The sequence below is a fragment of the Amphiprion ocellaris genome, chromosome 22 (assembly GCF_022539595.1).
Source record: "Amphiprion ocellaris isolate individual 3 ecotype Okinawa chromosome 22, ASM2253959v1, whole genome shotgun sequence".
NCBI classification, from domain to species: Eukaryota; Metazoa; Chordata; class Actinopteri; family Pomacentridae; genus Amphiprion; species Amphiprion ocellaris.
Window position 1 is genome coordinate 23,330,390 of NC_072787.1, and position 24,953 is coordinate 23,355,342.

The 24,953-nt window shown below is 37.2% G+C and overlaps 2 protein-coding genes across 4 annotated transcripts in view; one reads left to right on the forward strand and one right to left on the reverse strand.

Moving 5' to 3' along the window:
* avl9 (AVL9 homolog (S. cerevisiase)) overlaps positions 1–12,837 on the forward strand; it is a 29,271-nt gene extending 16,434 nt beyond the window's left edge. The window contains exons 11-16 of the mRNA XM_023271021.3: positions 231–365; positions 450–669; positions 2,462–2,579; positions 3,832–3,885; positions 8,324–8,412; positions 9,132–12,837. Coding sequence (XP_023126789.2) covers positions 231–365; positions 450–669; positions 2,462–2,579; positions 3,832–3,885; positions 8,324–8,412; positions 9,132–9,247 — 732 coding nt within the window. The 3' untranslated portion in view covers positions 9,248–12,837. The remainder of the gene's footprint in view (positions 1–230; positions 366–449; positions 670–2,461; positions 2,580–3,831; positions 3,886–8,323; positions 8,413–9,131) is intronic.
* Positions 1–24,953, reverse strand: part of kbtbd2 (kelch repeat and BTB (POZ) domain containing 2) — a 46,716-nt gene that overhangs the window by 12,742 nt on the left and 9,021 nt on the right. For 2 of the 3 annotated variants that reach the window (XM_023271042.3, XM_055006948.1), the window contains exons 3-5: positions 23,557–23,722; positions 14,739–22,579; positions 12,940–13,050 (exon numbers count right to left, since the gene is read on the reverse strand). In XM_023271042.3, coding sequence (XP_023126810.1) covers positions 21,020–22,579; positions 23,557–23,722 — 1,726 coding nt within the window. In that variant the 3' untranslated portion in view covers positions 12,940–13,050; positions 14,739–21,019. The remainder of the gene's footprint in view (positions 1–12,939; positions 13,051–14,738; positions 22,580–23,556; positions 23,723–24,953) is intronic. The other variant, XM_055006947.1, reaches the window with a different exon arrangement.

Sequence of the window (24,953 nt, forward strand, 5' to 3'; positions counted from 1 at the left end):
TGACCTACCAGTGTTGAAATGAAATGAGAACCAATGAGACTGATAGACTTTTGGACACACTAGTTCATAAAATATCAATATTGGTTAATAAATTACTAATAAAATCAGTGTGTGTGTTTTGGTTGCAGCAGGATATTAGTTTGGCTTCCTTTTTCTGCGTTTGTGTCTCTTCTCTAATAAGCATCCCTCCAGTCGTAAACACGGTGACCTTTGCCTCCTGTTGTTGCCAGGGTTACCTGTGCCTACCCTACATGGCCCTGCAGCAGCATCACCTCCTGTCGGACGTCACGGTCCGAGGCTTTATTGCCGGGGCGACCAACATCCTCTTCCACCAGCAGAGGCACCTCAGCGACGCCATCGTCGAAGTAAGTCCTGCGGTTTTGAGATGTTTTATTCCTGCTTCTAATTGACCGTTTTTGTTGCTGAACGTCTCGTCTCCGGCGCCGCAGGTGGAAGAAGCTCGCATCCAGATCCAGGACCCCGAGCTGAGGAAGATCCTGAGCCTGACGACGGCGGACCTGCGCTTCGCCGACTACCTGGTCAAACACGTGACAGAGAACCGCGACGACGTCTTCCTGGACGGGACGGGCTGGGAGGGCGGAGACGAGTGGATCAGAGCCCAGTTCACCCTCTACCTGCACTCATTACTGTCCTCTGCACTACAGCAAGGTGGGAGGCGACTTTATAGACATGTAGAGGTACAAATGAGCACCGTAACAAGCTAAAACGGTGACTTAGAAGGGTCCTAAATGAAATATTAAAGGAAAGGTCACTAAATATTCACTGTGTGGCAGCTGATTTCAGTAATACCGAAATCTGTATGAGACAGAATGAGCAAAAATTCAAAATTAATGGAGAAAACTAATTAACTGTCTTTGAAAAGCACGTTACATATTTTAAAAAACAGCCATAACTACACCATTTGTCAGACCCAGAAACTGTAAAAACTGATAATTGTAATTTTTTAGCTTTCCTACAGTCCTTGTCCTACAAACATTAACCACATTTAAGCTTAAAATCATGAGATTAGGACCGTGTTTGGACGCCTTCATGTCTGATTTAACAATTCAGCAAAAATTAACTATTTAAGCAAAAAATTCTTCACTTCTTGGTGCAACTGTGAAGCCTTTAGGGAGCACTGGGCTGAACTGCAGGCAGTGTTTCCTCAGAGCAAATAGGAGACAAGTATAGAAACAAATTAAAGGTATAATATCTCTTGCATGTAGAGTTAATATTTTTATTTCCACAGTTGACACTAAATATGCACCTTAGGAAAAATGTTTTACATGTTAAACTGTTCATCTGTGATGTAACGTTCTTTCAAAAAACTTAACCAAATCTGCTTGAGATTGGGATTTTTCATTAGAATTATTTTATTTTACTAGTCTCATTTATTTATTTGCCAAAAATATACAATTTGCTCTGACCAGATTCTGTAGAAAACAAACAATTCTGTGCTTCCTGTCACAACTTTGAAGCCATGAATCACTCATCTGTGACTGATTGTGACGTGACGAAAATTCAAGGACAATTCAGCTGAACCGCAGGCATTGCTTCCTCAAATCAAATAGGACACAAGTATATAAACAAATTAAAGGTAAAATATCTGCTGCATGTGCAGCTAATATTTTTATTTCCAGTGTTGATGCCACATCGGCGCACTTTGAAAAATGTTTTACATTTTATACTTTTTATCTATGATGTGCTATTTTTGTAAATAATGGAACCAAATCTACGCTTAAAATGACGATATTTCATCAAAATCACTTAATTCTATGTGCCATATTTAAAAAATCGTCAAAAATATACAGTTGGCTCCGACCAGATTCTGTAGAAAACAAAAAATTATGTGCTTCTTGTCGCAACTTTGAAGCCATAAGTGACTCATTTATGACTGATAGAAACGTGAAAAAAATTCAAGGACTAATCGGCTGAACTGCAGGCAGTGCTTCTTCAGATCGAATAGAAGACAAGTGTAAAAACAAATTATGAATGTAGAGGCACAATTATTTTTGCAGTGTTTGTAACTGCTGTGGGGACTTTTTTTAAAAATCAATTTCTGTAAAATTAATAATCAAAGAAATTCAACTTTTTCAGATTTATGCCCTCATAACTTTGACATTGTGTCATTTCTGAGTTCTTTCTACTTCTAATCATGGTTGTTTTTTTTCCATAGAGGTGCATGACTTTATATTGCGGTGAAAAAATGGCCAAAAACCCCTCAGCAACTGCTTGAAGTACTTGCATAATTTGTAGATGTTGTTCCAGGACACTCAAGTGCAGCGACTGATTATATAAATAGAATATATTGAATAAATAGCATGACTTCTTCATCCATCAGTGACAAATTAACGCTCATTAGCTCTACTAATAATGATTGCAGCTGCACATGACAATCATCACATAATTGACTCTGTTAAATCCAGTTATGCTGCTAATCGCCTCTACTTCCTGTGCTCAGATAACGAGAGGCTGCTGGCCGATTACGGGGCCCCTTTCGTCACGGCGTGGAAGATCAGCCACAACTACCGGGTCTGGTACAGCAACAAGCACCCCGCCATGACCGCCATCACTCCGGGGTAGGTCGAATATAAACAGTCAACCAACCAATTGCATAGCAGTAATAATAATACCTCAAATTATCAGATTTACATGTCGAAGACTTTGCAAAGACTCCAGGCAAGTTGCAAAACACAGGGCACACACCTGTTTATTTTAATATTATGAAACGTTTTGCAATTTGTTTGAACACATTTGTTATTCGTGTGGATTTTATTAAGCCCTTTTTAGACAATAGATGCTGCTTATTCAGTCTGCTAAAGTTGTTTTGCCAAGAAAAATACATGATCTCACAGCATCTGATCGATCCTGTCTCCATGTGGGGGATCATTTATGATCATAAGTAACGACTGAAGTTACTGCTGTTGTTTTAAAAAATGTGAAAATGCATAAAACTCTCACTTTGGAGACTCAAATGGATCCTGATGCTGCAGTTATTTAATAAACTCAGAGGAAATATTTCTAAACAACTGGAAGCAACAAACTAAACATCAACTCCTGGTAACGTTTAGTGGAAATGTACCTTTATTATTGGAATCTCATTAATCTTGCTTGTTACGGACTGTTTTAATTGCAATAACATTGTTTTTATGGGCATTTCAGTTTATAATATATCTAAAATTGTAGAACAAAGTTCAAAATAAAGGTATTTTGTGTCTTTGGTTCTGTCTGTGGAGGATTTTGGACCAGTATTGGAGCTGAAATGTGGAAAGTATCTTCCCCAAATCACTCCACGAAGGATATATTCTCAAATTACTGCTGCTTTACATTTATGTCTGTTCATTGACAACAACTTTAATGGAAAAGTGACCTGGATCCGACACATTCAGATTAACAAAAAGGAATGCATGTAACTGTAAAACGGGCAAAAGCTGCAAAAAGACTCATTTAGATGTGAAAATACAAAGTTTTGAGGGTTCAGATTTACGTGATTGTATTTACTTTAGACAAGAAGACAATCTCTACAAGCACAAAATACCAGAAATACTCGTTTAAATAGGTTAAAAAAAGTGTAAACCAAATTTTAAGGGAGAAAGAAGCTAAAATTGAGGCAAAAACAAAGAAATCAATGCAAATCAAGTGAGTAAAAATGATATTGCTATGAATAGAGTCACAAACGAGCAGTGATCGCAGTGGAACTGACCAGAATTTCCATTTTAAATCACCATTCATGTTGCAGTAGTTATCGCATCTTTTGTTATTTCGCTTTTGAGCCTTAAGAGGAGCATTTGCCTGAAACTTGTACTCATAATTTTGTTTTTTCTGTTGCAGCCACCCGTTTCAGGGCCAGTACAGTGTCGCTGATGTCAAACTACGACTCTCCCAGTGAGTTTTCTGTCATTTTCTCTGCTTTTATCTCTGACTGTTTGCCTGATTGTAGTGGAGAATGCAACGACAGCTTGTAAAACATTTTGAACCGCGGAGATGTTTGTCAGTTATTTTGCTGCAAATCAACTGGTACAGTTTAAAACGTGTGTGCTGCTGCCCTCTAGTGGTCTCGAGAAGAAACAACAGCATCAGGATCAGCAAAAAAAAAAATAGAATACAGCTCTTATTTTTAGAGAAATTAAAAGCTTACAGCAGAACTTCAAATTTATGGCATCCAGTGTGTATTTACATTTTGATTAAACCAAAAAACAAGCTAGAAAATGGTGGAAAACAGAAACAAAGTTGAAACTGATAGAAAATAAATAGAATTCTAAACTTTGATAACTATATAACCATTTTCATCACCATTCCAAAAGTAATATCAATAGTGTAAATTAAAAATAACATACATTTCAAACCCACTGGTGACTTTTGGGGTTCAAAGGGTCAACTGGAGATGTAGAAATAAACTAAGAGCACAAATTATGTTTTGGATTGTATTGAAAATGACTAAACTGAACAGAAAATAAGAATAAATCCATTCTTTCCATGTGAGACTGACACCTCGGCTCTTCCTCTGAATAACGGCAGCGTGTTGTCAAGTTTTTAAAAGCTGATGTCAAAGCGCCGTCTCTCTTTTTAGCCCGGCGATGATTAAATTTCCAGAGCTGGTGGGGCTCGGTGCAGCCCAACGGCCAGCTGTGAATACTTGATGAACGCCACGTGCTCCGGGGTGTTACCTCACGCCGTGTTTGTGGATGGATATAGCGGCTCGGTGGTCTCCACATTAATTATGAAGCCGGTTTCATTCTCAAAAACGGAGCCGGAGACTTCGGTTTCATTCCGCGGATTGAAAGGCGACTCCGGCCACACAGCTGGAGCGTCGCTTCTCGCGTTACGCTTCAGATAAACGCCGCCCCTCCGAAAACACCCCGACCTTAACTTAGCTCTACGGTGGGAACTCGGGCGGATCTGCTTGGCCGCGATCCCACAAAGCTCTCACTTTACCTCCGGGTGTTCGGTGACAGCGGCGCTTGTGAAATGCCTCAATAAACAAACACAAACACGCTGCACAGGAGGGTTGGATTGGCTGCACTGGACGCTGGGCATTTCTTCATTTTAAACACTAAACACAGAGCTGTTTTCCTGCAACTTGAGACCCGATGGGGGGGAATCTGGGGTCAGTGGGGCAGACGTGGACCGGATTGATGTGGCCCACTTGTCATGTTAGAGATGGTTAAACAAATTTAAGTCCAATTTAGTGCAAAATAATGCAAAAAAAACCCCCAACAAAATCGCAAAAAAGCAAGGAGGAGAAAATAAAAAATGCCCACAAACTGCTTGAGGTTCGAATGATTTAAGATATTTTATTCAAAAATCCTTAGAATTAATGCTGGATGCTACTATAATGTTCAGCGTTTAAATTATTTTTGTTTTGTAGTGCTTCCATCATGTGGTTATAGGAAACACTCATGAACAACATTAACCCTTTAGACCTACCATTGTGCAAGTCCACCAGGACATATTCTTACATTTTTACATACTGTAGTGCAATTTTTTTGGAGTATTTTTATTTTATTTACATCAATATAACCCTGATATCCCAAGTTTTAATAATATGTATTGACTTGTTTCTTAACTACTACAATAAATTGTTTAAAAGTGCAATAAACAAATGAGACAAACAACACAAAACAAAAAAGAAAAAATAGACAAAAAAGAAAGTGAAAAAATGGGCAGACGACAAAAATGAGACAAAAAAATGACAAATGAGAAATAAAATGACAAAAAAACAGACTAACAGCACAAGCTAGAAAAAAAAACACAAAACCACAAAAACAGTGAATAAAGCAAAACACAAAATGACAAAAAAAAAACAAAAAAAGACAAGCGAGACAAAAAGGAAACACAAAACGACAAAATGAGAAACAAAATGGCAAAAACATGAGACAAACAACAAATGTCTGACAAAGAAACAACAAAAACAAGACAAAATATTACAAAAATGAGACAATGACAAAACAGCAATGAGCCATATAGTATTTTACATCATGATCAAACAACTTTTCAAGGTCTAGAAATTATTTTAAATCTATAGTTTTACAAATTTACAATCTGCAGTTAATGTCTTCTCTGTAATTTTTACTCTTTGTAAAATCGTCTCACGGGCCGGATTGGACCCTCTGGAGGGCCGCATGTTTGGCACCCCTGATTTAAATGGTGAAAGAAAACACTTTAACCAGTTTAGTGCAAAAATGATGAAATAAAACACCACCTAAAATCATGTTTTTCTCACTGTACAGTGAGCGTGTCGTACTGCAGCAGTGGAAAAATGTTGATAAATTTAAACGTATTTACGGTAAATTCAGGTGAAATGGTTGCAGACCTGTCACAGAGAAGAAAAAGTCGCCACGCTTGGCTTCCTCCTGAATGGAAACACAAGAACGACCCTCTTTTCATGCTCCTCCGTCGTCAGGACAAAGAGCAGCCGGCAGCGGCGTTCAGCAGGAAGTGGAGTCACGTGACGTCCTGCAGGCGGACGCTCGCCGTTAGAAGATCTTCTTTTATTGTAGCTGCATAAGGAGCTGTTTATTTGGGTCAGCCTCAAAGGACGGAGACAGAAATGCTGCTGTTGGGAAGCCGGGTGGCGACTTTGCATTATTTCACCTGAATTTCCCATAAATACATTGAAATTTATCAGCATTTTTCCACTACAACGGTACGACACACTCACTGTATAGCGAGGAAAACGTGATTTTAGGTGGGGTTTTTTGCATTATTTTGCACTAAATTGTCCTTAATCAAGTTAATGAGTGTTTTGTAACCAATTCTAACATATGATGGAAGCACTACAAAACAAAAACAAGAAAAGCACTCACTCATATTTTAGTTTTTTTTTTTGTAAAACTAATACCATAAATAATTTTTAAAAGGTTGATTTTCTGAGATTATTTTAAAAAAGAAAAAAAAAACTGGAATCAACATGCGCAACATTTTTTTTCATTCATTTCATTTTTTCTAATTTTTAACTTGTCTTTATATTTGCCTCCTCTCTGCACTTGTGCCTTTCTTGGTGCACTGAAAGCAGAATATTTTGTTTTTTACATTTTATTTTTGGTGCAAGTTTAAATAAGATCTGTAGAACTGAGTGATATTTGAACAAAAATCTCAAATTTGAGCTGAGATTTGGTTAATTCTCCCAAATGAAGGACTTTCGGAGAGCTGAAAAACTGCAGATTATTTCAGTTTTGGGCTCTAAAATAGTGTCACTTTGGTGATTTATAAAAAAAAAGAAAATTATATTTACTTTCCAGATTTATAATGAACAAACGACACAAGCAAGACAACAAAATGACAAAAATTATTCACAAAACAATGCATAAAGCAAAACACAAAATGACAAAAATCAGACAAAAAACACAAGCGAGACAAAAAGGAAACACAAAACGACAAAATGAGAAACAAAACGACAGAAACGAGACAAAATATTACAAAAATGAGACACAAAAGGACAAAAAAACAATGAGCCATATAGTATTTTACTTTATTATCAAAACAACTTGTCATGGTCTAGAAATTATTTTAAATTTACAGTTTTACTAATTTACAGTTTGCAGGTAATGTCTTCTCTGTAATTTTTACACTCTTCAAAGTCATCACGCGGGGAATAAAGGTTAAATGAAATAAAAAACAGTTATCAAACTGATGAATTGATGATCAGAACAGTAGGTTAATTATTAAATAGTCTAACTGTTGGAGCTCTGTGGTTTTTATTATCGCTGTTGAGGTTTAGTTTCATGCAACATTAGCTGCACGAATAAAATAATACTAGTACTACTGGAAAACACGTAAGTGGCTGAAATGAGCTAAAAACTTGGTTAAATGAGCTGAATTTTAAATCTAATAGTCCTCTATAAAGCCATACTGTCAGCTTGGTGGTTTTATTTCCTTTTTGCCACCATCAAGGCTGCGGCAGAAAGTTTATTTTCAGACGAACCGGGTGGCTCATTAGAGTCCTGTGAGTGACAGACGTCTGCAGCTGCCGACTCGTATCTCCGTCGTCTTTCTAGCAACGCTGCCTAGATGATGCCGCAGCCAGATTCCTGCTGAATGTCAGGTCAGCAGGGATCCGCGTGAAAGGCTGGACTGGGATGAAGCCGCATTTAGCCGCCCATTTGTTGTGAAACGCTGCTTCCGCTCTCGGGTCAAACCGGACCATCGGATTCGCCACCTGCTCGGCCGGTTACATAATCCTCTAGCAGGTCGGCGCAACATTTAGCAGCAACGCTTTTGTGTAGTTGTTTCCTGGAAAAGAGGAGGAATTCCTGCAATGTGGCGACATGGAGGGTGAACTGTACTGGTTTCTGAGCTTTTTTTTTTGTTTTTGTCTCCACAGCTCGGTGCAGAACAGCGAACGAGGGAAGAAGATCGGAAACGCCATGATGACGACAAGCCGCAGTGTCGTCCAGACCGGGAAGGCAGTCGGTAACAAAGTTCAACCAAAAGGAAACTTTCAGACAGAAATTCAAACCCAAAAAGTTAAATCTGTTGAAGTAACTCAAATATAAAGAACAGTCTACAATTAATAAGATTTAACCGTTTGAACCCCAAAACATGAAAGTGGGTTTGAAAGGCGTGTTATATTTTAAAAATCTGCACAATTACACCATTTTTCAGAACCAGAAACTGTAGAAACGTTCAACTTTGACAGTTCTTGAACTATCCATTGGGAAACTTAACAAAATCTAAGCTTGAAGTTGTAATATTTCTTCAAAATCACTTTATAATCTATGTTTTATTGAAAAGTTTTCCAATAAATAATAACTTTTCTCTAATCAGATTGTGTAACAAACTGAAAAATCCATTAAGAAAATTCCAACAATTATGGGGAAACTTCACCACATGTATGCTTAAAATTGTGATATTTCATTTTGCTCTCATCAGATTGTGTAAAAAAAACAGAAAAATCCATATTTTTGAAAAACGATGTCTGAAGAGTTGCCAAAATTCTAAGAAATTATCAGGAAACTTCATCAAATCTAAGCTTAAAATTGTGATAATTCATCAAAAATACTCCTTAATGTATTTCTCATCTCTCAGAGGAAGCAAAGTTTGGTATCTGCGTAGAGAAACTGATGTTTATTCGTATAAAAACGCCACAGAGAACCTGTTCTGAAAGTAAAATCTTTGTTGTCGTCTCTCAGGTCAGTCGGTCGGAGGAGCGTTGACCAGCGCCAAGTCGGCCATGTCCTCCTGGTTCTCCACGTTGGCCCAGCCGCCGCCAGTCGGTCCTGAACCCGCCACCGAGGTCAAACCATGACCGACAAACCCCCAGAACCCCCCAGTGACTCTGTTTCCTTGTCCTCTGGTTGTGAAGCAGGAGTAGTGAGCAGGTTTTATGAAGGACGTGGGCAGAAGAATGGTCGTCTTTCTTCAAAAATCAAGTGAAACCCGACGGTCACCGGATTCCGATTGGAGATTCTGGGCTTTTTAAGCGAGACGTCGCTCTGGACGGCAGGCTGGTGTATTAACTGTACAGTCCACATCCACTGTGAGGCAGGGACCGCCACTGCTTTCGATCAAATCCAGAAAATCCGGGAGGTTGCGCTGCGACCGACCGCCTGCTTCTGTCTGCTGGACGCTTCCCTGTGAGACGCTGAAGATGCTCTTTGGGTTTGCGGTGTTCCCCCTTTGCTGCGTATTTACACGGTTTGTCTGTTTTTGCTGAGAAACGATGTTTTGTGTAAAATATCGACGTCGCAGGATTGTGACGGAAAAGCATGAGCTGTGGCACCTAGAAGATTTTAACGGATCCATTCAGGCTTGTGTTTGTCGATGTCTCCATAGCAACACTGTGGTTGTTGTGGCAACAGCAAGGATTTCTTTGTGCGGTTTATTTCAGTAAATACACGTCGACTGAGGGACATAAAGCGGCAAATCATCATTTTCATCTGTAGTAGTCCATTTTTTGGATCATTCTAAAGTCTAAAAATGTTTGAAAATTGAGATAAAGTTTCTTCAGAAAACTCATAAAATGTTGCTGGCACAGTAAAAATCAAGCCAAAAGACATCAGTTAAAGGATATACAACTAATAGTGTGCTATTAATAAAAATTCAGCTAGAAAAACAATATAACATGTATGTTTCATGTAACAGTAGCAAAAGCATTTTCTCTAGCTAGAAAATGCTACTTTTATTTTTCTGTGTGAAATTGTGCAAAAAATAAAAGTTAAACACATAATGTAAAGGACAACTTAAGAAAAAAAAGATTTATCCCCAACATGGTTTTGAAGATAATGGTACGAATCCAAGTAATGCTAGCTAGCTAGCTAGCTAACTTTATTAGTGTTAGCTTTCTGGCTAAAGCGCTTTAGCTACTAAACACAATTTCCATTGCACACACTAATTGGTGCAATTTAGTGAGAAATGTTAGCTTCAGCTAGGTAGCTGATATGATATAAAAGATGATTTTGGTGTATTTCTACCTAAATAATGTGGCTATTGTGGTTTAAATGTCATGATAACTCTTCACCTCCAAACTGGGAAAATCTCCATGTGTCCATCAACTGTAGAACTAGAACCGATGTCTAGTTTGCAATGGATTAAAATTGTCCAAAATGCCTTAAAACTTGTCAAAATTTCAATAAAAACTGTCCACGATAAACTAAAAAATGTCTAAAAAGACTAAAACTTGTCCAAAATGATTCCAAGTTTGTCCAAAATGACTGGACACCACAGACAAGGATTTGAATCAAATGAAAAATAAGATGAATGTGTGGGGAAAAATAAGAAAATGAATAAAAAGCCAGTGAACATTAAGCCACCAAGTAAAAATGAGTGAAGTTTTGAATTTCTGCCTGATGTTTTACCAACTACGTGGCGGTTAAAATAAGTATTACGCTTAATATTTGCTTCTACACTTAATTTTAATAATCTAATTAACATAGTATTTATTCATGAATTCAGTTATGAGTTTTAGTTTGTGAACACGTTTACAAAATGTCATTAAGATACAACGTAGAATCTGGTGTTGGTGAACTAATTTTGTTAGTATTAGCTTGGTGGCTAAAACGTTTTAGCTTCTGTTAGAACAGTTTTTGTAGCTAAAAGAGTTAGTTTAAAAGTATGTGAATTATTTAAATTAAGTTTTATTACAAAAGTTACTTTCAGCTATTAAGCTAGCTAAAAAGGCTGATATTTATTTTAAAAAACTGTCAGTTAAGCTAGAAAGCTAGCTAGCTAGTTTGGTAGCTTAAATGATACTAGCTAGCTAATTCACTAGCTACCTCAGTTGTCTTGATTTTCTCATAAAAGGTGGTGAAGAAAATTTTAAAAATGCGCAGAAAAGTAGTTTACTGTGCTCCAAGAGGACAAAAATTAAGAATATTAGGAAATTATAAAATAAAATGTTTTAGCTGTTCGTTCACCAGGTAAGGCTTTAGTTAGTTTTCAAAATCAATATTTCTTAGTTAAGCACCCGTATTGTTCTACTTTTCTGCCAGGTTTTGGGGAAATTCTTTAATTTAAAACAACATTCACACAATTTAAAAGAAGAGTATGACGCTTAATATTTTTATATTTATTTATTTGCTTCTACACTTAATTTTAATAATTTAATTAACAATGTTTATTTTTGAATTCAATTATGAGTTTTATGTGAATGATTTGAATTAGATTTTATTACAAAAGTCAGTTTCAGCTACTTAGCTAGCTAAAAAGGTTGATATTTATTTTTTAAATTTTTAAATGTGTCAGTTAAGCTAGAAAGCTAGCTAGCTAGTTGGGTAGCTTAACTGATACTAGCTAGCTAATGCAGTTGGCTTAATTTTTCTCATAAAAGGTGGTGAAGAAAATTTTTTAAATGTGTGTAAAATGCGTGTAAAAGGAGTTTACTGTGCTCCAAGGGGACAAAAATTAAGATAATTAAGAAGCTATGAAATAAAAATAAAATGTTTTAGCTGTTTGTTCACCAAATAAGGCTTTAATTAGTTTTCAAAATTAATATTTCTTACTGAAGCAACCGTATTTTTCTACTTTTTTGTCAGGTTTTGGCGAAATTCTTTAATTTAAAACAGCATTCACACAATTTAAAATTAGAATATTTGGCACCAAAAATCCCTCCTCATTAGGTTTCTTTGCATTTTTTTCATCAGTTATTCTTTTTTTAAACTGTTTTTTGGGCTTCTGTTTGCTGAAAACACTAAATTATGAACGCTGTTACCGAAGCAACCACACTGTTGTTCCAGAAGTCCTTGTGAACCTTGACGCCTGATGTTGCTGTGATGAAAACCTCCCTGAACTATGAAGGAACCTGCTTATCGAGGTGTTATTATCCCTCATCCAGGCCTTTTTCTACTCCGCTGTTGACATACACACACACACATATATATATATATATTTATATATATATTTGGAGAACTATAGTAAATCTGAAGATAGTTTAAAGGCAGATGACTTATTTATTTGTTGTGTGACTTCATAAATACCCACGTTTCGTCATGAAAACACTGGAACGAGTCCCAGTCCGTGGACCACTGTGTGTACTTGCACAAAGCGGCCGTTTTTATTCTCTTTTCCTTGTGTAGGTGTAACGTCGAGGTGCTTTTCAGGATCTTTTCCCTCCACGCTACTAATATCCAATATGGATTAACAGCGGTCCAGTGAGCATGCTCTGTCCGGTCGAGTCTTTTATTTGTTTGTTTCATGCTTTTAAAACCTCCTTTGCCCATTTTCGGCTTTTCGAAGCTGCTTTTTTTATCCTCTGATGACATATTTTCATTTTTTTTGTATTTTAAGAAAAATATATGAATGTATCGTGAATCCAGATTTGCAGAATATTTTTCTTGACAGATGCTTTTAATGTATCAAAGTGATATTATATTGCTGTATTAAAAATAATGATTAAAAGTGCTCCAGGCTTTTCTTTTCAGGGGACGAATGTAGGTCAAAGTGTTGTGAATGCGTTGTGCTGCTGCTGCTGCTGCTGCTGTTGGAGTCGGGACAAAAACTCACCCATGTGTTGTCCCAAAACTATTCAGCAGCATCACAGGAACTCGACGACCTTGCAGGCGGCTTTAACTCGAGCCAAATTCACACCCAGCGATCGGGACACATGCACAGATTCTACAAATATAACGTCAGAAAGGCAAAAGAAAACACAGGAAAGTCAAGTTATAATCAGCAAACGCTTTAAAAACTGGATTTATTTTGTTTTCTGTTTAAAGTTTGAAGTGTTTTCATGTTTTTTGTTTAAAAATCAGATTAGTTCCTCATTTTTCTAATATGATTGTGAACTGATGGTAATTTCACGTTTATACACAGTGTTAGATGTTATTTTTCTCTCAAAAATAGATTTTTTTAATTCTCTGATGGAGCAAAAATCCACTTTTTCAGACCGTTTCAACCAGGTTTAGTCAAAATAACATTAACAGATGAATTTTAATTCCAACAAACCAAATTTGTGGCTTATTAAGTGTTGAAAAGTGGTTTGTTTTTCCAGTCTGCAAACCTATCATCACCTAACATCACACACTATTATTTTCTCCATTTATATCTTTTTAAGGCTAATTTCTGCAACAAAATGATATCTTTTTTTGTTTGTTTTTAATTAAACAAAAACATTTTTCTTTTTTCTCCTCCATTACAACTTTTGGTAAAAAATATATTCATAAAATGGTTACTTTCTGCAAAACAATAACAAATTTTTGTTTTTTTGGTTTTTTTTTGCCATTTTCAACCAACATTTGTCCAAATATATGGTAATTTTTGCAAAAAAAAATACATTTTTGACTGTTTCAACAAAGCTTTAACAAAATATTAACAGACAAATTTTAATTACAACAAACCAAACAGCAAGCCTGTTTCAGTCATTTTGTGGCTAATTATTAAGCATTTAAAAGAGTTTTTTTTTCCAATCTGCAAACCAACCCACAGACTTTCTTTTTTTCTCCATTTGTGTCTTTTGGATAATTTTTTTATATGGATCTTTTGAAGGAGAAAAAAATTTCGATAACTGATTAATCGGCCGGTTAATTTAAAAAACATACAATAAATAAATAACTTATTTTTTGGTCCCTTAACACTTACAACAACAAAGATATGAATTACAGGCAGAACATTTTGCTGTTTTACAATACTTTGTCCTTCAGTATTTGTTTAATTTTCAAGTACAAAAACAGGCAACAAAGCATTAAACTTCTGGGAAATTATATAACCTTAAAAAAGAGTCAATCTATAAATGAGCTATGAAATACATCTGGTCTTGTACTTGTTGCTTCAAATTAGAGGTAGGTTATATATAAATGCTGTAAATAAGCAACATAATGAGTGAAGTTACTGGCGAAATATTATTTATGCAGCCCTCTGATGCCCTTTAATGTTGAATCACATTTTCCCTTCTCCATTATTTTCTTTGCCATGAAGTCAGGACTCAGAGTTGCATTTTAAACACATAATGGTCACAAATAGTCCGACACTAATGTTCCTCCATAACAACACAGTCAGTTGCTGTTCCAGTGGGTCGCTGTGTTATAATATTTTCTGACAAAGTAAGACTAAGAGTGACATCATGACGGTTGCTGCAGACAGACAGTAATGTTCATCATTTTAACTTGTCGGGCCTCCTTAAATGCGCACATCGCTCCTCCTTAAATGCGCCTCCACACGCAGCTAGCATAAACATAGGGAGTAACTGAAGCTAGCTTAGCACAACTTTAGCAACGTAAATATAAAACATGACGGCAAAGACAGTTAAACTGAAACGGGAGACATGCTGAGTCATTGTTAATTTCACCGCGTCGTTCTAAACGTACCTGTCGGCTCAGTCCACTCCTGTAATGTCGCCTGGCTGTAGTTTATTCCTGGACGTTACTGAGGATTTAATGGAGTCAGAGCTCCATGTTTGGGACCAACAGCTGAAAGACATCATTCTGCGCGACTCCGACACTTAACAGCATTTACTGTTTTATGAAAAATTATAAATATATCAGCGTTTAATCGGCAAAACTCCGGCGGATGACAGTTATTTTGAAAAGGGCTATAAATAAACCCATAAAGTAGTCAGACCCTACCATTTACCCTCTTCCATTTCGAGATGCTTCGTTCTGCCGGATCAACTGCCTATTTGCGCATGCGCGACGGTTGCCAGAGACGTTTCTGGGATTTTGAGTCATTCTGCTGCAGATAGGTTAAAATTTTAAATCAGATTAATCATAATGGTGGATTAATTCATGTTAACCTGTTGATTTTGACAGCCCTAGTTTTCAGCTTCAAAACCGGGTCAATTTCTCACTCTTTTTTTCTAATCTGATTGTGACTTGATGGTGATTTCACATTTACATATAGTGTTAGATATTATTTTTTCCAGCAAAATTTTTTTTTTTTTAAATTCTCTAGTGGAGCAAAACCCCACTTTTCCAGACTGTTTCAACCAAGCTTAGTCATAATAATATTAACAGGTGAATTTTAATTCCAACAAACCAGTCAGTTGGTTTCAGTAATTTTGTGGTTAATTATTAAGCATTTAAAGAGTTTTTTTTTTTTTTTTTTTTTTAAGAAAACCATTTTTCTCCTTTTTTCCTGCCACCCAACATTTGTCCAAATATATGGTCATTTCTGCAAAAAAAATACATTTTTTCATATTAAAAAACTGCTTTTTAGACTGTTTCAATCAAGCTTCATCAAAATAATAACAGATGTATTTTTATAACAATAAACCAAATTTGTGGCTCATTTTGAAGTTTTTGTTGTTTTCTATTATTTTTTGAAGCTAATTTCTACAACAAAATTACTTTTTGTTAAGCAAAACCATTTTTCCTCTTTTGGTAAAAATATTTATAATACTCCTAATTGCTGCAAAAAACACATTTTTGCTTTTTCTTTGACGTTTTCAACCAACCTTAGTCAAAATATCATACTATGTCATATGATCATTTCAGCAAAAAAAAGTTTTTTAAAATTATTTTTTTTAAAATGTGCTATTCCAGACCGTTTCAACCGAGCTCAATCAAAATAATATTAACGGATTCTAATTAAAAATATATATATTTTAATTACAACAAACTAAAATGTAAGTCGGTTTCAGGAATTTTGTGACAAATTTTTAAGTGTTGAAAAGTTTGTTTTTTTCCAATGTGCAAAACAACTCAGATTATTTCTCCATTTATGTCTTTTGGAAAAATATTTTTCTTTTAATAGGGCTAATTTCTGCAACAGAATTACTTTAAATGAATGAAACAAAATCATTTTTCTTCTGCTGTTTTTTCTCCATCAATGGTTTTTGGTAAAAATACTCATATGTTTAATTTCTGCAAAAAAAGGTCATATTTCTCACTTTTTTTCTGACAGTTTTAACCAACATTTGTCCAAATTTATGGTAATTTCTGCAGAGCTTCATCAAAATAATATTAACAGACACATTTTAATTACAACAAATCAAACAGCAGGTCAGTTTGAGTAATTTTGTGGCTAATTTTAAAGTGTTTTTTTCTTTCCCAGTCTGCAAACCTACCAGAGTATATATTTCTCCATTTAAAAAAAAAAAGCCAATTTCTGCAACAAAATGGTATTTCTTTTTCTTTTCAATTAAACAAAACTATTTTTCTTCTCCATTTACGGTGCTTGGTAAAAATATTCAATAATATGGTAAATTTCTGCAACAAAATGTCACATTTTTGGCCTTTTTTTTCTGACATTTTCAACCAATTTTTGTCCAAATATGTGGTCACTTCCGCAAAAAAATACACTTTCTTTTATAAAAAAAAAGGTTTTTTGACTGTTTCAACCAAGCTTCATCAAAACAATATTAACACATTTTAATTACAATATTCAATAATACAGTTAATTTCTGCAACAAAATGTCACATTTTTGGCTTTTTTCTGACATTTTCAACTAACTTTTATCAGGAAAATGTAAATGTTCAAACACCCGTCTGTCACATTTCAGTCTCAACAAACCAAACTTGGAGTCGGTTTCAGGAACGTTTTTGGTATGTTTTTTAATAAATTAACGTTCATTCAAAATACAGTGCCAAAGGAATATGATGCAGCCAAACATGCTAGTAAGGTTTGTCATGAAGCACCTGTGCTCATGTTTTTAAAGGTAGGAGGAAGCCCCTCCCCTCCCGCCCTCCCTCCACTACTGCTAGTGGTTGCCGGGACGATTTTCAACAGCCCTGGCCCCGCCCCCTCTCCTCTCACAACCAATCAGCAGCAAGATTCCTCAATATTCACTCAGAAGAAAAAGAAAATTAAATCCGATAGGAAAAATGGATCTTCTACCCACAATCACACTACAGTAATGTCTGATATTAAATTAAAAAAAGACACTAATACAAAATAGACCTGGTTATTTTCCCCACTAGAACTTTTAAACATATGAAAAATATATATTTTATTATATATATATTTCAGCAGCTTGGAAATAAAAAAAAAAAAAGAAAAATGCATGAGCCTGAAAATTTGTACTGCGAGCCGTCGTGAGCGTTTTTGCGTCTTTGTGGAAAAGAAAAATGTGGCGTCTGGAGTGAGGTTGACCTGCTGGCTGTGTGGAAGACCTGTGTGCAAACAGACGTGGAAACAGGCGGCGGCAAGACGGAGGACGGAGAGCGGCGGCGGCTGGACCTGCAGTCGCCCTCGTTTTAAAACCGCCTCCGATTCCACCCGTCGACCCTCCAGAAAACCCCCGTTCCCCCCATCTGCAGGGCCTTTAGAGAACCGCTTTAAAGGAACACTCCGCTAGAAATCCAACGCTCGTTAGTGGAGGACTCGGATATCTTTGGGTTCCAGATGAGCAAAAAAAACAAACAAACAAAGACATCATTTGAGCTCTGCAAAGCTGAAATATTCAAACTTTAAACCGCATTTTATGGATTTCAGCAGATAAAGATGAAAATTTCTCTGTTCTATATCACTTTAAACTAACTGTTGTTGCAGTTTTGGACATTTTTTCCTTTTTTAAAGTGGATTAAGTCGACCGATACCGCGTTAAAAACTGAACATTTATGGAAAACATTTTTGAAATAAACGTGAACTATTTTGACAGTTTTGAATAATAAATTTACAGAAAACGTGTTGCACTGCAGCCAGTTTGACAAAAATAATCCTATATTTCTACTGGATTTTGTGGATTTCGGTGGATAAAGACACTTTCAGCTTCTGAAACATGAAAATTCATCAGTTTTACTTCACTGTAAACTCACTATTTTTGCAGTTTCGGACAGTTTGTCCATTTTTAAGGTGGATAAAGTCGACTTTTATGGAAAACATTTTTCTTATCCAATTATTTCTAGCTGTGATTCCAGATAAATGTTGAGCAAATTTAAAATGCTTTGTGAAAACTGTATTTTTGCCAATTTTCTCAAGGGAAACTTATGTTTTTTTCGGTTTTAGATCAAAATGCTTTCAAGCTTCTCAAACGTGAACATTTATATCACTGCAAATTGATTATTTTTGCAGTTTTGGACAATTTTTTTCCCCATGTTTGAATAATAATTTCACTGGAAAACTCATTACCCTGCAGTCAGTTTGACAAAACATTATATATTTCAACCGGATTTTCAGGATTTCAGATGATAAAGTCGGTTTCTGCATCTCAAACATGAAAATTTCTCCATTTTGTATCACTGTAAACTGACCATTTTTGCAGCTTTAGACAGTTTTTTTTCTTCCCAGGGCCTAGAGGAATACTCCAATAACCAGAATACTTGTTGCACTGCAGTCATTTAAAAATAAAATTCATTTTAAAGGTTGAATGTTTGGTTGAAGGTTGAATATGTCGACTCATATCACATTAACAACTTAACTTTAAGGTTGATTATTTGACCTAAAACTCTTAGTTCAAGGTCAAAATCGGCAAAAACTTTTTCTAAAACTCGTTTTAGGGAGTTTGTGGCCACAAATCAGCATCAAAACAAGTCTAAATATTTTCAGTATCTGGTTATTTCTAGGCACATTTCTACATTTATCTCAAGCAAATTTCTTTCTTTCGGAAATAAAACGACCTGAAGAGGATTTTCCGCCTCTCTTGAAGCACCATAATTCCTTTTTTTGAGAAAGTCAAAAACCACAAATGAGTATAGAAACTAATTTGTGAACTTGGGAAACGTTTTCGAACGGAAAATTTCCAAAACACATATTCGAAACACAACATTTTTTTTTAGAACGTGATTAGTTTGAGGGTTGCCAGATCAGAAGTGAGCTGCTTTAGAAGAGTCACTGGTTGGAAAATGGTCTGCTGGTTGGTTGCTGGCTGGATATTTCAATGCTGAGTTTGGTGCTGGTTTCGTCACCCTGGCAACCCTGATTGGCTCAATTAAACTCCAATCACAAGAGCTCTAACTGAGACAGTCAAACTGCTTGTTTCAGTTGATAAAAAATGCAGTTTATCACAACAAAAAAGCAGCAAACTGTCACATTTTAAAGAGCTGACAGCAGAGAATTTGAAGCGTTTTTATGTGACACGATTTTAATAACTGAGGGTTATAATTTCTGAAATGAAAAAGGTCAAACGTTCTCTGGTTTCAGCTTCTCAAATGTGACAATTTGCTGCTTTTTCTCAGGTTTATATCAAAGCAAATAAAATGTTTTTGGAGTTCTGGACAGTTTTTCTTTTCAGATACTGTGAGAATAATCGATATTATCTTAAAAATGGAACGAAAAGGTTGATTATTGATCCACAAATTAGCAGTTTGACATAAAATCAGTCGCTTAAGGTCAAAATCTGCAAAAACATTTTCTCAAACAGCATATTTAACAATTTATCATGTAGTGTCATCCTTAAAATTGTGAAAATTTGCTGCTTTTGGTAGTTTTGTAGATAGAAAATCTTTCGCTTGAGCAAATTGTCAAAATCTGCATAAACATTTTCTCAAACTTGGTTTAGTTGAGGCCAAAAACCAGCATATTTAACAGTTTATCATCTGGCTTAGTTAATATCATAGTAAACTGAATATTTTGCATTTTTTCCTTTACAAAGACTACAAAAATAATCAACTGACCAGAAAATTTGTTACGCTGAAACCAGTTTGACAAAGATTCAACTTCTTAACTGCATTTTGTGGTTTTCGGTGGATAAATTAAACTGATATCAAGTTAAAAACTGAACTTAAAGGTTGATTATTTATCCACAAATTAGCAGTTTGACACAAAATCTTTCGCTTAAGGTCTACCTACATTGTTTGTTTTTCTCAAACTTGTTTTAGTCGTGGCATATTTAACCATTAATCAGCAACATGATGAATGTTCTGGTTCTCAACTGTGAAAATGTGCAGCTTTTCCTAGTTTTCTATGATTGTAAACTAAATATTTTTGCAGTTTTTATTCTCAGAGACTGTAAGAATAGTTTGTTAACCAGAAAATTTGTCAGAGTGAAGCTGGTTTGACTATTTTGTGGATAAATTAGATGATATGACGTTAACATTTGAACTTTAAGGTTGATTATTCACCTTTGAGTTCGTAGTTTGACGCAAAATTATGAGCTTAAACTTAATTTAACAGCAAAATGATGAATGTTTGGGACATGGAAGTGTAATTTCTGCAAGCTAAAACCTTCATAAAGTGAGCAATTAATGCGCTGAGCTTTGATTTTCGACAGAGTGTTCCTTTACCAGTAATGAGAGAAGAGAAGAAGTAAGAGGAGGAGAGGGGGAAGAGAAGGAAGCCACAATCTGAAAGAAGGGGGCTGGTGGATTTTGGTACAGTTGCCATTGTCATTAACGAGAAGGTTTACCAGTTAAGTGCATCATCATCCTCATCATCATCACAAAATCAGTTGACGTTTAGATTATCACATTGTAGAAACAGTATGACAGATGTAATAATACCTAACAGATGTCACAATTGACAAAATAAGAAGGAAAAAAAACAGACATTTTCAGATTACTAGTATTTTTGAGGGGCATCTTTTTGCTCCGAGCTTGTTTTTCCGACCGCACCGTTCGGTCGGTAACAGCCTCCAAAGTCCAAAGATCCCTCCACGACACAGATAACGTCAAACCTTTCATTTCTAATAGATCCCGTGTCCCCTCCCCCTTCGTGTTTGTTCCTCAGTATCAGTTCAGTCGGTGAGGTGAGGCAGGGGAGGGGAGGTTAAGAGCTATACGTGAGGGAGGGTCACCAGCTCGCCGTCCACCTCGAACTCCTCGGCTCCGTCAGGGGAGAAGAGGTAGGTTGGGGGTTTCCAGGGGGATTCCTCCAGGCAGGACGGGTACAGCTTCCCCACCGCACACCGGAAGTCCTTCCCCAGGTCCCAGAGGACGCGCTCGGACACCGGCTGCCGCAGGTGCCAGCGGTCCAGCTCCACGTCGTACTGGTAGATGGCATACTTGGCGCGCTCGTTCATGTGGGTCTCGCGCATGAAAATGCAGAGCGAGTTGAGCAGCACCACGGCCCGGACACACGGGTCCGAGTAGCGCTTGGCCGGGATGTTAGCGGCCAGGCGCCACTCGTTCTTGTTGACGTCGTAGATCTCCACGGTGACGGAGGAGCCGTCGATGGTGCTGGTCGGCAGCCGGATGCCAGAGTTGCTGACCACGTGGAGGCCGCCGATGTAGAAGATGAGGTCACCAAAGGCGGCAGCCGACGCGAAGCAGCGGCTGGTCTTGCGCATGGCCATCTCCACCCAGGTGTCGGCTCGCGGGAAGTAGCAGTACATCAGGTCGTGGGTCATGACGTAGATGCAGTCGTGCGCCACCACTGAGGTGCTCCAGTTCCATGCGAAGGGCAGCGGGCTCATCATACTCCACTCATCCTTCTCGCAGTCATAGCGCTCCACCGTCCGCTTGTTCAGCTCCCCTCCAACGTTATCGCCGCCGATTGCATAGATGTAGCCTTCGCAGCAGACCAGCGAGGGCTTGATTCGGGCACACAGCATCGGGGTTTTGGGCACCCAGGAGTTCTGCTGGGCGTCAAACCAGAAGAAGCTGTCGACCGAGCGGAACATGGCCTGGAACTTGCCGCTCTTGCCGTGGTTGGTGATAGAGTTTTTGAGGGTAATCTGTCCGCCAGCGATAAACACGTCATTGTCTGGGGTGACGAGGGTTCCCACCTTCTGCAGGTCTCCTGGGGGGTTGCAGAGCTTGTAGACTTTCTCCGCCTGCGGGCTGTAACACACCACCGTAGTAGGCACCGATGTGGACAACACGTACACCTCGCCCTGCGTTTCCGACATGGCCTCCATGAAGATGAGCATCTCCTCCTTGGTCATGCCTAACCGAGGCTTGAAGAACTTCGGCATCGACTTGTAGAGGCCCTGAACCACCACGGACTTGTCGTTGGGCGGCAGACCCTGAAACCAGGCTCGCTGCGTCACCTCCGACAGCGCGTCGATGCGGATCTGACTGAGGACCGAGGACAGGTGCTGCGACCGCGCCTCCATGTTGTACTCCAACCACAGCATGGCCGCCTCACGCACCGTCTCCTCCTTTTCCACGTTGAGGTTGTCGCTGCTCAGGACGTCGATGAGCAGCTCGTGGGAGAGCTGCAGGAAGGCCTCCTGTCGGTACACCATCGGGAACTTGTGCTCCACCATCCGCTTGGCGCTCTGCTTTAGCTCGCTGCAGCTGAAGAGGTCGCCGATGCTCAGCATCCGGACGCAGTTCTCAGCGTTTATCTTCTTCACCAGATAGTCTCTGCACTGCAGCAAGACATCTTCCACCTGAAGGGGACGGAGGACAACAGTCACTATAAAATAGTTCTCACTGTCCAAAAATTAGACATTTAATGTTGTTAAATACTGAAAACCAACATCTGCACATTCTGGCTGTAGACTACAGACATTATCCATCAATATAATCAATCATAATTGGCAGGTAAAGTGAATTAAAAGGGATTCCTTCATGTTGGCAGCAGACAAAATGGATCTTAAAGACAAAATAAGTAGTCTTAGTCTATAAAAGAAGCTAAAAATGTTTTAACAAGCACTGTAAAAACAATCATACTGATTTTATAACAGGGTTTTTCCTACATAGAGGAATTTTTGGGCAGATTTTAGATAAATATCTACAGTATGTTACAGTATAAACAGAATTAGCAGCACGAACATACTAAAATATAAATATAAACATATATGTGGATACAATGTAAGACAGATAATCTAAATGTTTAGTACCACCACCAAAGGAAAATCAAAGCATCAAAATGAGAGGAATTGTAAAAGATAGTCTTTTTTTAAGGAGCTTTGTTGACTCACTCAATCACAATTGACATTTTTGCTTATCAAATGGTCTGAAATAACAGGAAATTGCATAGATTTCTGTCAAATTAATCATAGATCCATCATGCTCACTGTCGAAAGACCATTTCAGAGCCAAGACAAACTTGTATTGTTCATTTAAAACAACCCATTCAATAAAAGGTCAGTGTCTTTAAAGTTAAAGACATAAATATTTACAAACAACACCCAAATGTCTGCTTTAATTGTACATAAATGTTACGTAATCTCCTAAAATAATCAACATATGCGTTTTTCAATGGTGAAAATCGTCAAACATGAGGAAACATTTGTTGGGGACTACTTTCAGCGGTGGATTAATACACCACGCAGCAACACAGAATATACTTCTATGGCATCTAAATACTTATTTTTCCTGGGATTAGAGGACAGAAAAACAAGCGTTTAATGCTCTGACGGACCTGTAGGAAGCAGGCGGTCTCGTAGAGCGGCTCCACCGTGCTGTCGCTGATGGCCAGGTTGCCCGTGTAGGCGTAGGTGATGATGATCTGCAGCGTGGCCGGATCCACGTTCCTCAGGTGGACGTGGGTCTGTTTGCTCTCGCTGAGGCCGCTCATGAACATCGCCCTGCAGGAAGAAAAACGACGGCATCTATCAACACGGCATTTTACTGGAAGATCCATGAAGATAAGAGATTTTAATCAACTGCTGTCACGAAGTAAACACCTGTACCGTTATCTGCTCAAACTTCACTAAATCAGCTAAAATCTACTGTTCTAGTTGCTGTTTCATCTTCAAAATACCGTTAAATAATAAAAAAAATGCATGTTCCAATTACTCAAACACTCAAATGTTTAATTGTGCTGAAAATATTCAGTTTATTATCATGTGTGACAAAGAAAAGCTTCAAATGTTGGCGTATGAAGTCAAAAATGTAAATTTTTAGACACCGCAATGCAAAAGTTGCTGTTAAATATTGTGTTGCAGAAATAACAGCAAGTCAAATTTAAAAGAAAATACATTTAAAAAACGATTTCTACACGATCTTTTTAACGATAAAATAAGATTTGAAGTGAGACAAACTTTCCATATTTGATCTGCAAAAGATATTTCAGGAAAAAGGCCAAAAACAAGTAATTTTTTGAAACAATAAAATATAAAAGTTTCTCATAAATGTTGTGCTGCAGAAATAAAAGCAAGTTGTGCCAAGTTTCAAGTCAAATTTTAAAAAAATGCATTCAAAGACTGATTTCTATGCCACATTTTCCAAGAAGAAAAGCAAAAATAAGCTAATTTTACACATTAAAATGCACAAGTTTCTGGTTTATGTTGTATATATGAGTGCTACAGCTTGTAGTTTTTGTGCAGCAGAAATTAAAGCAAGTGGTGCAAAGTTTTGAGCCAAATTTATCCATTTTTTCCAAGCAAGCATATTTTTCGGCCAGTGTTAATTCTAAAAATCACGCAATCATTTATGCAATTGCAATAGTTGCTGGCTTGCAAGTCGGCCATTCTGAGCAAAAAATACATTTAAAGACTGATTTCTAAGCCGTCGTTTTAATCATAACTAAGACTTGAAGTGAGACCAACTTTCTATATGAGCCGTGAAACATTTTCCAGGAAAAAGCAAACAAGAGCACATTTTTAGACATTAATATACAAAGAAAAGCATCAAATCTTCTTGTGAGAAGTCCAAGAAAAGCATTTTTCTCACATTAAAATACCACAGTAGTTGATAAATGTTGTATCGATGAGTGCTATAACTTGGATTTTTTGTGCAGCAGAAATAAAAGCAAGTGGTGCAAAGTTTTTAGTCAAATTTACCCCAAGAAATCATTTTAAACCTTGTTTGATTCTA